Consider the following 12,928-nt stretch of genomic DNA (forward strand, 5'->3'; position numbering starts at 1 on the left):
ACCATGTTGCAGCATGGAAGGGACCAAGACATGTTAGAGTTTACCAATGTTTTTCATACCCTTCACATGAAGTTGGGTATCAAGGATTTTGATAAACATTGGGTAATCAAGTATCGTGGCTGCCTATATAGGTACATCTAGGATGAGATGGAGTTCCTGGACATCTCCTCACTCAGCATGACGTACCAATACGCTATCAAGATTGAGAAGAAGTTTAAACATAAAAAGTGATATTTTGGATCTATGAATCTCAAGTAAGGGAAAGGAAATCCCAACCCGCAAAGAAAACGACAAAGCCAAGGCAGGGTTATCTACGATAACCCATCGAAGCTGCAAGAAAAGAACAACACCACAAAGAGAAAGAAGGACACAGGAAAGTGGTGTGAGTTCCATAAGAGCTCCACTCACAACACCAGTGAGTGTCGGGCTAAGCAGTCACTAGTGGCTGAGTTGAAGGCTTCCGAGTCAGAAGCATGTTTGGACTCTGAGTCAGAACCCAACAAGGAGAATGACAAGGGGAAGTAAATCATTTACGTGGAACCCAGTGCCATTGTGGCCACCACCAAGATCTAGAAGATCGAGCCTAAAGATCCAGAAGAGGGGGAATACCTATTCCACTCACAACTGTGGGTGAAGGGTTCTCCGCTGCAGTTCATTATCGACAACAGGAGCCAAAAGAACCTCATTTCAGTAGAGGTCATGAAGAGTGGGGTTATCCATTAAGAGTTGGAGAACTTGTTGTTGATGCTTGATGTGATCTTACATCGGTTGAACCTTACAATTTTATCTTAAATATGATGTGATGGATGGTGGATGATATCCATAAAGTGTCATAAAATGGGGTCATTTTATTACAGTACGAAAGGAAGTGTTATACCACCATTTAGTTAGAGGTAACCACTTAACCCATTATGTTTTTTATCAGATACAAAGAAACAGAGATATCCTTCGATTTTTTTTCACTATCTCAGTTTTCCCATCAGATTGAGGAACATAAGGGGATATGTAAGCTAATTTATTAACAAGACAGGAAAATAATTTTGTCCAAAAATTTCCAGTGAAAATGGGATCTCTGTCGCTCACTATGATCTTTTGATTTCCATGAAGCTTTTTAATTGTTTCCATAAATGCAGTAGCAATTGTACTAGCTTTAAAAGGATGAGATAATGCGCAAAACTATGCATACTTCATAAGTCTATCAACTACCACCATGATGTCACTCTTTCCTTCATACTTGGGTAAAACTATGATAAAATCCATTAAGACCTCCTCGTAATTCTGACTTGGAATGGCTAAAGGTTGTAACAGACCTGAGGTCTTAATTTTCTCAACTTTATTTTGTTGGAAAACCAAACATTCTGCCACAAACTTCGGAATATGAGATTTAAGGTCATCCCAAAAATTTCCTTCTTGACCCTATGGTAACTTTTCTAAAAATCCTGAGTGACCTCCTAAGGGAGAGTTGTGCAAGTCCAAAAGAATATTTTGTTTGAGTTTGGAATTCTTATAAAGATAAAATTGATATTTGTACCATAATGAATCATTTCTCTAGCTAAATGTATGAGATTGATAGGGATCTTTCTTCAAATTTTGAATGAGTGACCACATCTCTTCATCATTCTTCCATTCATCCCTTGCTTCAGTTATCCACTCAAGTTGGATAATATAAATGGGACGAAGAAATGTTTCATCAATAGGACTAATCAAACATCATCAACATTTCATACTGCAAAACCCTAGCATGAATACAAGACTTTTACAAAATACATCCACATATGTGCACACTTCTCATGTTTGACACCTGTGTATAGATTTTTAACTTTCGTAGAATGTATACACGACTACCTAGAAGAAGGTCCGCGTATGTTCATGATCTCTCAAATGAAAACCAACGTACATATATGTAATCATTGAATAGTGCCTTCACTACAACCACACCACATACTTCACAAGATTTAATATCACATATTCATGTGAGAGTATCATTATCACCATTGATTTATTATTGTTAGATATTTTCAACAAGCAAATCAAACAAGCACATATGACACCATACTTTAGATTGTTCATATCTATGTCTTCTCCTTGCTCCTTTGTGCACACTTGTTTAAGATTAAATCATTTATACACAATTGATCACTTTCCCACCTAACACTTTGATCTCCATCTCCTTATATATATTTTTCCTTAGCCAATACCTTAGTCCAATCCTTTTGTAATGACATTAGTATTCTCAGACAGAACCAAATAACCATTGCCATGCTCATTATGATGAGCCAATACCATGGTAAAGACTCCTAGTATTGATAATAACATGGTGCAGATTATGTAAGTGACTTCCCTTCACCATACTTGTGTATGTATGTGATATTGCTTCACAAAATCCACATATAATTTCCTAAACTTCACTTTCATTATTTCTCTATCTCTAAACTGATATTCCTCTATTCATTTCATATGTAGCATCTGTACCATCCTGCATAATCATCCTGTTACCATAATGTTGGCATCTTTATCAAGTAGGTTGTCATCAAGGACAACACATTAACCATAATGCCAACAATAGATTCATTTAAACTCCTAATCTATCATGCTTCAAAAGTGTATTGTATTTAAGGCCAACATTGATATATTTTCTTGTTACTAACAATTTATTAAATTGTAAGTGTTAACTCCATGTCAAGCACCAAAAAAATTATGCATCTCCATGATATTAACATGTAGAAAACAAATATTGGTGGAATAAGAAATTTTTTACTTTCGATTACTTTATATTTGTATATATAAAATGTTGATGTAAAATTATTATAGCTAACATGGATATTGAAATATCTAATTTATGATGGAAACTAAAATATTGTTTTTTAAATTTAACATATCATCTCCATGTTGATCATCGACAGTGCTACACATTTCACTCATTTTGGGCTATAAAAAATCTCTTTTAGGGATATACTTTCCAGTAATATAAGGACTTACATTACTTAACACACATGCACAAATGCACATATGCGTGCTCACACACACATATGCGCACACACACACGTGTGGATGCACACACACACACACACACACACACACACACACACACACACACACAGATTATTTATGGTCCACATTGAAATCCACATTAAAATATTCTCTACAAGAACCTATGTTAAGCATTGGAGGGGAAAACACCTATTAACGAATAAGTTTTTTTTTGCTTTCAATTACTTTATCTCTCTCTATATAAAGTTGATAGAAAATTATTTTACTTAATGAGAATTGAAATATTATATTTATGGCCAACATGAACATGATATTTTTAAGAATAAATTAATTATGTTAAAAAAGTTAGCATTGAGGTTACAAAATATGAACCATCTACTTTCATATTATATAGTGGTATTCTTGCTTTGTGAATAAAGAAGTGGTGGTGTCGAGTTGAAAAATCTATATATCACAACTCCCTAACCTATGCCCCATGTGTTTTAATTTTAATCATAAAATCTCTTTTATGTAGCATTTTGTAGATATTGCTTCCATGTCACAATTTCTCAAATTAAGCTAGGAAGAGATGAACATTGGAATGACACATTGGATTTATTGGAGGAGAAATGAACCCATGGAATATTAAAGCCAACGCTAACAAATGGCAATGATCTCATGCATTTTTTTAAATGAGATTGATAATTTGGATGCCAAAATAGTAATCAAGAAGAGATCGATCCTTTGAATGATCTCAAAAGTGAGATCAAGTTCCACGTAAATAGAGTTAATTCCACCAAATAGAAAAGTATTGCGGATTAGATGGGTTTATTCAAAAAATAAATATCTAATTCCCAAGTGGCCTTAGTGTGTGATAGAGGAGACATGACATATTATGATAATACCAAAGAAAATCTTGGCTTCATATTGAGGCTATTTTTATTACAATGGTATAAGTTATTAATGCCATTGTTTTAAAATGTTGCAATTTTACTAGTAGTATCACTTTAAATTTTAGGGTGTCTTTATAAAAAAATTATTATAACAATACCACTTGACGAAACCATGGTTTCAAATAATTTACAATTTCCTCCCTAAAAAGGGTATTACTGATATCACTACTTTTTCTTTCAAGAATTGATTTTAGGGTTTTTTTTAATGGCACTAATATGGGTTTTCAATTCTATGGTTGAAAAATGTTGCAAGTTTATCTCCTTCAAGAAATAAGGCATTATCAGTAACACTACTTTTTAATTTGAGGATTTATTTTATCGTTTTTATGACTTTCAGGAACATGCAAACTTTAAATATGGACACATGGGACGAAAATCTGGGACGAACATCGAGATCCCCTTTAAGTTAATAAACCCATTCTTCTTTAGGGATCCATATTCTTCGTGGTTTTTCACCATAGTGTAATTATTTCCTTACACTCGACTACCCAATATCACTATAGGCATCAGGTTCCACTTCTAGTAGCCTCTGGAGTTCATCAAGTTCCACTTATATTAGCTTCTCTTGGACTCGATTTGCAAAGGTCCCAACAATGTCGGGTATTTGAGTTTGTTCTTCATCACAACCATATATTTGAGTTTGTCCTTCATCAATGTCGGATATTTCATCAATGTAATGACTCTTGGAAACTGACTCTTCATCACTTTTAGAGTGGATGCCGGCAATTGGCTTTATTTTACTCTCGGAGTGAATCTCGTTAACTAGCTCTTCATAACTTTCAGAGTGAATATCCGCAACTAGCTCTTCATAACTCTCAGAGTGAATCTCAACAACTGGATTTCTTTTACTCTCGAAGTGAATCTTGGCAACTGGCTCTTCATAACTCTCAAATTGGATCTCCATAACTAGCTCTTTATAACTTTCGGAGTGAATATCAGAATCTAGCTTTCTTTTATTTTGGGAGTGAATATCGCCAACTAGCTCTTCGTATTTTTCACGGTGAATCTCGACATCTGGCTTTCTTTTACTCTCAATATGAAAGAAAACACCATCGCCAACCCTGGCATTTAGAGTTTTGGTGTTTGTAATCCATTTGCAAGTAATCCCACGCGTGTTTTTCTTGGTGTGAATCTTGGCAACTCACTCTTCATAACTTTTAGAATGAATCTCGACATCTAGTTGCTCTGCATCAGTGCGGTAAAGTCTGTTTATTATTGTTGGTCAGATAATTCTAGGCTGCCAAGTCTGCAGACTCAACGCTTGCATGGCCAAACATCTTATTATGACAATTCCAATTCCGAGATTACTTTGTATCTCTCTTATTACAACTGCCTCCACTCCAGTGGACTTCTAAAAATATTCTCAACCCTATACCTCCATTGCATACTCAAATAAACCTCTAGCTTGATCATAAAACTAAAAGATCAAAAACCACATGGATCAGAAAATAGTCTACTCCATAATAATTGTCGGAATATTACATAAGCATACACTAGCATAGATCCATATTAAGTACAGATCTAACATGGGTTGAAAGGGATCAATTTTCTTCACTTACAAATTTTTTTAGAGTGAAAATTTTCATTATTTAAATTGTATTTTAAATGTTAAATAAAATATATATATTATAGATTTTAGGCTTTTACGATATGCATTTTGTGTATTGATGTCTTCTGGAGTCATCACATTCATGTTTTATTGTATCAACGTTTCAAACTAACCTCTGTGGTTCATCATTATGATCAGAAGTGTGAAAAAGTCAGATAATGTTGGGGAAATAAGTAAAGGAAAAATTGGGTTGGTAATGTAAGGAGACGGTAGGTTTGATATTGTTAAGAAATAAATTTAGTTTAATTAATTAATTTTTTTAATCAAATACCATGTAATATTTTTTATTTTTTTTTTAACGAAGTCGGGTACTTATATATTATAAAAGCCAGCAATACAAAATTCTAGTACATACGGGAGATGGATCTGAGAGCTGAGGTTCAAAAGCGGGTGCGCAGACCCATAATCCTCGATGCTCCTCTTGGTTAAACAGAAAGCAAAATAAAGACGACTATATTGCCTAACGAAGGAACCACCTATCCAACTAAATTTACAATGCATCCTTCATGGGAGATGTTGAGTGACTGAATCATCAGGATTCCTGACGCTTGCCTTGGTTGAAGCTTCTGCCTGGTAGCTCTGGGTAAGGGAGCGAATATGCTCAATGGCCGCCTCCAAGTCGCTGCATCTCTCTTTCAACGATTCGATCTCAGTCTTCCTTTTGTCTAATTTTTTGCGCTTTGAGTTCCTGTCTGCATGATAATCATCTTGCAGCTCTTTAAGTTGCTTAGTCAAGCGGTTGATCATGAACGTGTGGGCCTTGCACATGGTGCAGTCCCTGTTGTTGAAAATGTTTTCCAAAGGATTGCCGGGGTGAGCCTGATCCGCTGGTTGATTCTGTTGTTCTGCCATCCTATCAGATAGAAAACCGAGGCTTGAGGGGGGAGCTGAGAGCGGGGAAGGAGGGGAGGCGATGACACGGGATTGCAGGTTCAGAAAAGAGAGGAGCGGAGGACTCAGAGGCCTGAGAGTGGGCTGCAGGGGTATACCAGTGACTCTGCTACATTCCAGGAACAAAACAGTCAGCGAATAAAAAACAAAAGAGCATAAAACCACAGTTACCAGGAGCGCGAAGCGGAGCTCTGTTTCTCGATGAAAGATGGAACCTTCAGCAGGATGCCTACGATTGATGAAATCGTAATGGAGAAGCAGTGCTTTGCCCAGAACTGTGTGTTTACATAAAACCCGGCTGCAATATATAAGACCAGGGAGGATCCTCATGTGCTTGAGTCTATTCTGGACGGATCTGTTCTTGGGAGAGGAGTGGTCTGATGAGTTGATTTGGCTGCTGGCGAGGAGCGTGCGGAGGGGATGGGCACGATCCCATATCCTGAGAATATCTGCGCTGGTCAGATAATGAATCCCATTGAGATATAACTCCATGATGAGGGTCAGGTCATGAGGGCGATTAGATCTCCGATGGTACCAGGTAGGGCAGAGGGGAGGTTTAGGGAAGGGCCAGATACGGAGTAGATTATGCCTGAGGTGACTGGGATTCTTGGGAGAGGCGATGGGGAAGGTCCTCTTAGGGGATGTCTTTCTCATAAACTGAATCATTCTCCTTAACTTGACCTGTTTGCCTTTCAGTAGCCTTATTCGCTTGTTCATCTGCTTCCACGTTGTTTGCTCTGAGGATGTGCTTGAAGGTGGCTTCGCCGAGAGTCCTGATATTTTCCATTATCCTTCCTTTAATGTTGTTTAAGGCTTCTTGTTTGAAGTCTTTCCCTGATGTCATAGCTGCTATGATGATAGCAGAGTCACCAATTATCAAGAGGTTTTTTAGGCCAAGTTTCCTGGCAATGGAGGTCCCCAGAAGGAGGTTGTATGCCTCCGCCTTATTGTTAGTCATGATGCCCAGGCCCCATTCAAATGTAACTATGTTTCTCCCTTGAAAGTCTTTGAGAACTCCACCTGCTCCCGCTTGGCCCGGGTTGTTCTTTGATGCCCCATCAAAGTGGAGGGTAGGTCTATTTTGACTTTTGATCCAATTTTTAACTTCTTCCTTAGTCCCTCTCAATTTCCAGTCCAAGTTCCTGCTTCCTGTGTTTGCTTTCTTCTGAGTTCCCCTTTCATATTTGAACTTGCTGATCCACTCTTTTACTCTTGCATCTGCCAGATCCAAGTCTGCCTGGGTTCTACCGTTTTCCTCGATGGTCTCAGAGATGAGTGCCATCGTTTTGGCTAGAACGCTGGAAATACTTGGCTTTTTGTTCTTTAAAATGCACTTATTCCTTGCGATCCATATCTGCCAGCAGAGATTAGCAGGGATACTGTTCCATGTCCTTTTAACTAGGCCCTTGCACTTGCCTGATTGGGGGAAGCTATTTCCCCAGTGTTTCTGTAGGAGAGTGATCTGGTTGGGGAGGTCACTGATGCTTAGGGGGCTGATGATGAGATTCCAGCAAGCTCTTGCAAAGGGGCAGTCCATAAAGAGATGGTTACTGCTTTCCTCATCTTCCCTACACATGCAGCAAATTGATGGACCTTGAATGCCCTTCTTCCTGAGATTTTCAGCAGTAAGGATTTTACCATGCAGAAGGGTCCAATTAAAAAGCTTTACCTTTGGCAGACACTCAGTTCTCCACGTTGCTTTATGAAGTGGCCAATTGTTGATTGCTGAGGCGTTTTGCAATACTTTGTAGCCCTCTTTGACCGTGTAGCTTCCCCCATTAGGGTCCCAAACAAATTTGTCTTCTGCCATTCTGTTTGTGGGGGCTGAGCCTATAAGCGAAGTCTTGAGCTCGATCCAGAGGTTCTTGAGGTCATCAGGGAGGGAGAGAGGTCTCCAACCTATCCAGCAGTTCTGATCCCAAAGAGAGATATCATAAAGAGTTTTGAGCTTTGCCTCTGCCATCCACCTTTGCAGGGCCCTGTAGTTGGGGAGCGTTGCCCTTGCTTCCATGCCCATTATCCTGTCTTCCCAAATATTGATATTTTTGCCATTACCCGGAGCTCTTGAGATGCAAGATTTGAATTGTGGAAGAGTCTTTTTTATCAGCTTCCATGCAGGAGTACATTGTCTTTCAGTGATGTTTTCTGAGAGGATGTTGCTATTGGTCCCATTTAAATACTTCCTCTTGATGACCTTTGTCCACCAGGTCCCTTTCTCATTGAGAATTCTCCATACCAGTTTATAGCCCATTGCCATGTTAGCTAGTCTTGGTATTCTGATTCCGAGCCCTCCTTTTTCTAAGGGAAGAATGACCTTGTCCCACTTCACCAAGCTGAACTTTTTTGTGTCTTGCTTTCCTCCTTGCCACAGGAAACTTCTGATAATCAGCTCCATGTGCTTATGGATGCCTGCCGGGGCGAGAGTAGTTGCAAATTGATAGATTGGAAGGGCTGAGAGTATGGCCTTTATGAGAATGGTTCTGCCTGCCAGATTAAGCCAATACACTCCCCAGCTCTGAAGTTTCCCTCTCAATTTCTCGATTAGTTTCGCCCAGATCTCAGCTTTGATTGTTTCCTTGGCTAAGGGGAGCCCTAAGTACATGAAATGGGACCAGTTCCCTTGGGCAGGGATTTCCATGATTATGGAGATTCTCTGGGTTATGTTTCTTGGGACATTCCAAGTGTAGATCATGCACTTGTTGTTGTTTAGTTTGCCTCCAGAGGCTTGAAGAAAGAGTTCCAGTGTTTTCTTGAACCTCCGGGCCATAATGCTGGAAGCACCCCCTATTAGCAGAGTATCATCTGCGAAAAGGGAGTGATTAATTCCCTTAGATCCTCGGACTATATCCACCCCTGTTATTTCTTTTAATTTTCGCTTGTTCTCCAAATGTAAGCTGAGGGTTTCAGCCATAATAATGTAGAGAAAGGGTGACAACGGGCATCCCTGCCTCAGGCCTCTTGAACTCTTGAAGGCATTGCAGGGCCTTCCATTGATAAGGGGAGTTGTCCAGTTGTGGGAGATGCATTCCATGACCCTGCTAGTAAAGCACTCTGAGATACCAAATTTCATTAGGACTGCCTGAAGGAATGAATGGTTCACCCGATCAAAGGCGTTCGCCATGTCCAGCTTGATGATCATGCCCCTCTCCTTTCTGGCTATGCTGCTGTGTATTGCCTCCTGGATGAGAATGACATTATCCGTTATATGTCTCCTAGGGACAAAACCTCCTTGGTTCTCGGATTAAAGGGAGGGGAGGACTTTTTTTAGCCTGTTCGCCAAGATCTTAGTGATGATTTTGTAAGAAACATTACACAGGGAAATAGGGCGGAATCTATCAAATGATTGAGGGTTTGGGTCTTTGGGGATAAGAGCTAGATGGGAGGACTTGATGTTGCTGCCCATTTTGCATTTAGTAAAGAAATTTTTTGCCATTCTTATGTAATCCTTCTTAATAATTTCCCAATGAGTTCTGTAAAAGGCCACTGTGAAACCATCTGGGCCTGGAGCCTTATCCAATGGCATGTTGTGGATAGATCTTTCTATCTCCTCCGTCGTGATCTCCTTTTCTAATTCTGTGTTTTGAGCTTCTGTGGTTTTTTTCTCGATTATATTTAGGAAATCCGGGTTTTCCATGTAATGGGGATCAACAGTCAGAAGAGTTTGAAAATGATGGGACGCTGCTTCCTTGATCTCCCCTTGCTCTGTTAAAACTCTGCCCTCCACTGTAATTTTCTCAATGTTATTCCCTGCTCTCCTTAATTTGATGCTGTTATGAAAGAAAGAGGTATTCTTATCGCCTGATTTGAGCCAGAGGCACCTCGATTTTTGCCTTTGCTCTTCCTCTTCCACCCGATTCTGTTTGTACAGCTCCATGTACAATTCATTTTCTTTCCTTAGGTCTTCTTCTATGTCTTGGCCTTTCTCTTTTTCTTGATTCCACTCCGCTAGCTTCATTTGTAGGTCGATTTTCCTTTTCCCTTCCTCTGTTGCGTAATTTCTCGCCCATTGCTTGATGGCTGTCCGGAGAAGTTTGATCTTTGTTTCCCATATGTAGTGCGGGGAGCCCGTGACTTCTGTTGCCCAATTGTCCTTTACCAAGTTCCTGAAATCTTCACTGCTGTCCCACGCTCTGTTATACTTAAAGGGTATCGGCCCCATATTTTCCCCTTTAACCAGATGCAGTGCCACTGGTTTATGGTCTGATATATAGCCTTGTATAATTGTGCTTTGGATCCTTGGGAAGTTGGCCATGATTCTTTCTTGAACCAGTATACGGTCCAGCCTCTCTTTGATGTTGTTTTTGCCAGTTCTCTTGTTTGACCAAGTGAATCGCCCGTTCTGAGGTGGGATATCAACAAGACTGTGAGCTTGAATGATTTTTTCTAATGCATCCCTTGAGGGATCTGCAAAAAAATTTCCTCCCATCTTCTCTTCCGCATTCCTTACTAAATTCATGTCTCCTCCCAGGAAGATATTTTTGCCCTGGGCATTCATTAAATCTGAGGTGATTGACTCCTAGCAAGAGGCTTTTTCTCTGAAGTGGGGGGGGGGCGTAGATATTGTATATAGTGTATTCTTCAGTCCTGGATATGTTTTGCATATCTAGTCTTAACCACCATCTATTCTGCCTGCTATCTTTGAGTTTCCATTTAGTTTTGTCCCAAATTGTTCCTATTCCTCCTGAGGCTCCTACTGCACTCAGTGCTATTCCTTCGTAACTTATGCTTCTTTTCACACTGCTTTGAAAGTCCTGATCAGTGATTTTGGTCTCCTGAAGTAGTAGAAAGTCTGGATGTTCCGATTTAAGTAGGTCACAGACTGCATTAGCTTTTAGGGAGGAGCCCATCCCCCTACAATTCCAAGAGACCAGATTCATCATTTACTTTGTTTATTGTGTGTTCCGCTTTTCTCCTTCACCTTCTCCCCGCTTCCTTTGGTCTTGTCTAGATATGTGTCCATTGGCTGTTGGGTCCCTGTGGCCATTTCCTTTGCAGCATTCTCATCCCTTATCTCTTTGTTTGATTTCCTTCCAACTTTTCTGGGTGGATCGGTGGATGTGATGTTTTCCTTCGCCTTGTTCCTTGTTAGAATTCTTTCAACAGTTGGGGGAGGGGAAGTCTGAGGGGGGGAGGGAGGGGTTGCTTTGGGCCCTCTCGGAGAGAGGGGGGGGGATGAAGGATCCTCTGTCGATAGAGATTCGAAAGGGTTGGAGGAGGAGGGGAGTGAAGGGCCAGATCTGGAGGGAAGGGAGTGGGGATTTGTGGTTTCATTTGGGGGCTTTGGGAAAGTTCCTGGGGGGGGATTTGACTTCTTCTTCTTGACTATTTCCCATGCTTCTTCTGGGGCTTCAGTATTGTTATCAGAGTCTATTGGTTTATTTTTACTACATCTATTAGCAAAATGCCCGTATTCGTGACATACCTTGCACTTGAACGGCAGCTGCTCATAGTCCACTTGCTGTATATGCGTCCACTGGTCCACCTTGAGTTTGATCGCTTCCGGTAATCCTTTCCCCAAATCCACTTCTACACATATCCGGGCACATGCGTGCATGTTCTCCCTTGGTTCCGATCTGTCAATATATTTCCCTACGGCGTTCCCTATAGCTTTCACCGATTCATCTCCCCAACAGTGGAGAGGCAGATGGGGAAGACGGACCCAGACCGGGACAGCGCTAGGAACGTCCATCTCTGGATCAAAGTCAGGAGTCCATCTGTTGAGATAAAGGCCTCTGGTGTCCATGAAGTATGGGCCGTTCCTGAAGATGAGATTGCGATCTTCCACCGTTTCAAAGAGGAAGGTGAAGAATCCCCTCCCGCAGAACCTTATTGCTATCTTTCCTTGGACCATCGAGTTCCAGTTCCTTTCTACCCATCGTTGGACTATGTGGGGAGAGGGCCATAATCCCGTGAACTAGCCTACCAAACCACGATCTGCCAGGGCAACTGCTGCTCTCCTCGGTAGGGCAGGAGGGAGCGAAACTTCCGGGATTTCATCAAGCTTCTTGATAAACTTTGAGGCTGTAGGGCGTATTTTCTCAGAGGTATTCTCTTGGATGAGAGAGGCAAAAGTCTTCTCCAGGTCTTCCTGATCATGGATTGGTGGATCCATCGCAGAAGAGATCAACAACGCCGGAGGCGCTCCAGCGAAATGCAGAGGGAGGGAAGGGCCGCAGGCCCCCAAGGAAAACGGGCAGGAGGCCCCAGGGTGAAGGAGAGGACGGGCAGGCGGGGAAGGCAGCCCAGCAGCAGCGCTGCCAGGCGCAGGCGCGCAGAGGGTTCAGACGCTCGCAGCAGCAGCAGGGCGCGGGGGTGCAGAGGGCGCGCGCGTACGAATCCTAGTTATGTAAATTCCCAAACAAAGTTTACCATTAAAATGCGAGAATACCATGTAATATTATAATGTTAATATGTTATTAATTAAAAATTTGAGTATTAGTTATTTTTGATAACATTAATTAATACCTAATGTTATTATTCTAATATGATTTTATGTGACATTATA

The 12,928-nt window shown here is 40.7% G+C and overlaps 1 protein-coding gene across 1 annotated transcript; it reads right to left on the reverse strand.

Annotated features, from left to right (window-relative positions):
* Positions 1-7,057: 7,057 nt before the first annotated feature.
* LOC149196968 (uncharacterized) lies at positions 7,058-11,977 on the reverse strand. Its single transcript, XM_089408514.1, has 3 exons — positions 11,846-11,977; positions 9,854-10,906; positions 7,058-9,601 (listed from the first exon to the last, which is right to left on the reverse strand). The coding sequence occupies exons 1-3, from the start codon at positions 11,975-11,977 to the stop codon at positions 7,058-7,060; spliced, it is 3,729 nt and encodes a 1,242-aa protein (XP_089264640.1).
* Between the last annotated feature and the right edge of the window lie 951 nt (positions 11,978-12,928).

This window comes from Pinus tabuliformis, chromosome 2_2 (genome assembly GCF_031772625.1).
Source record: "Pinus tabuliformis cultivar Carrire ecotype Pingquan chromosome 2_2, CPIR1, whole genome shotgun sequence".
Lineage (NCBI taxonomy): Eukaryota > Viridiplantae > Streptophyta > Pinopsida > Pinales > Pinaceae > Pinus > Pinus tabuliformis.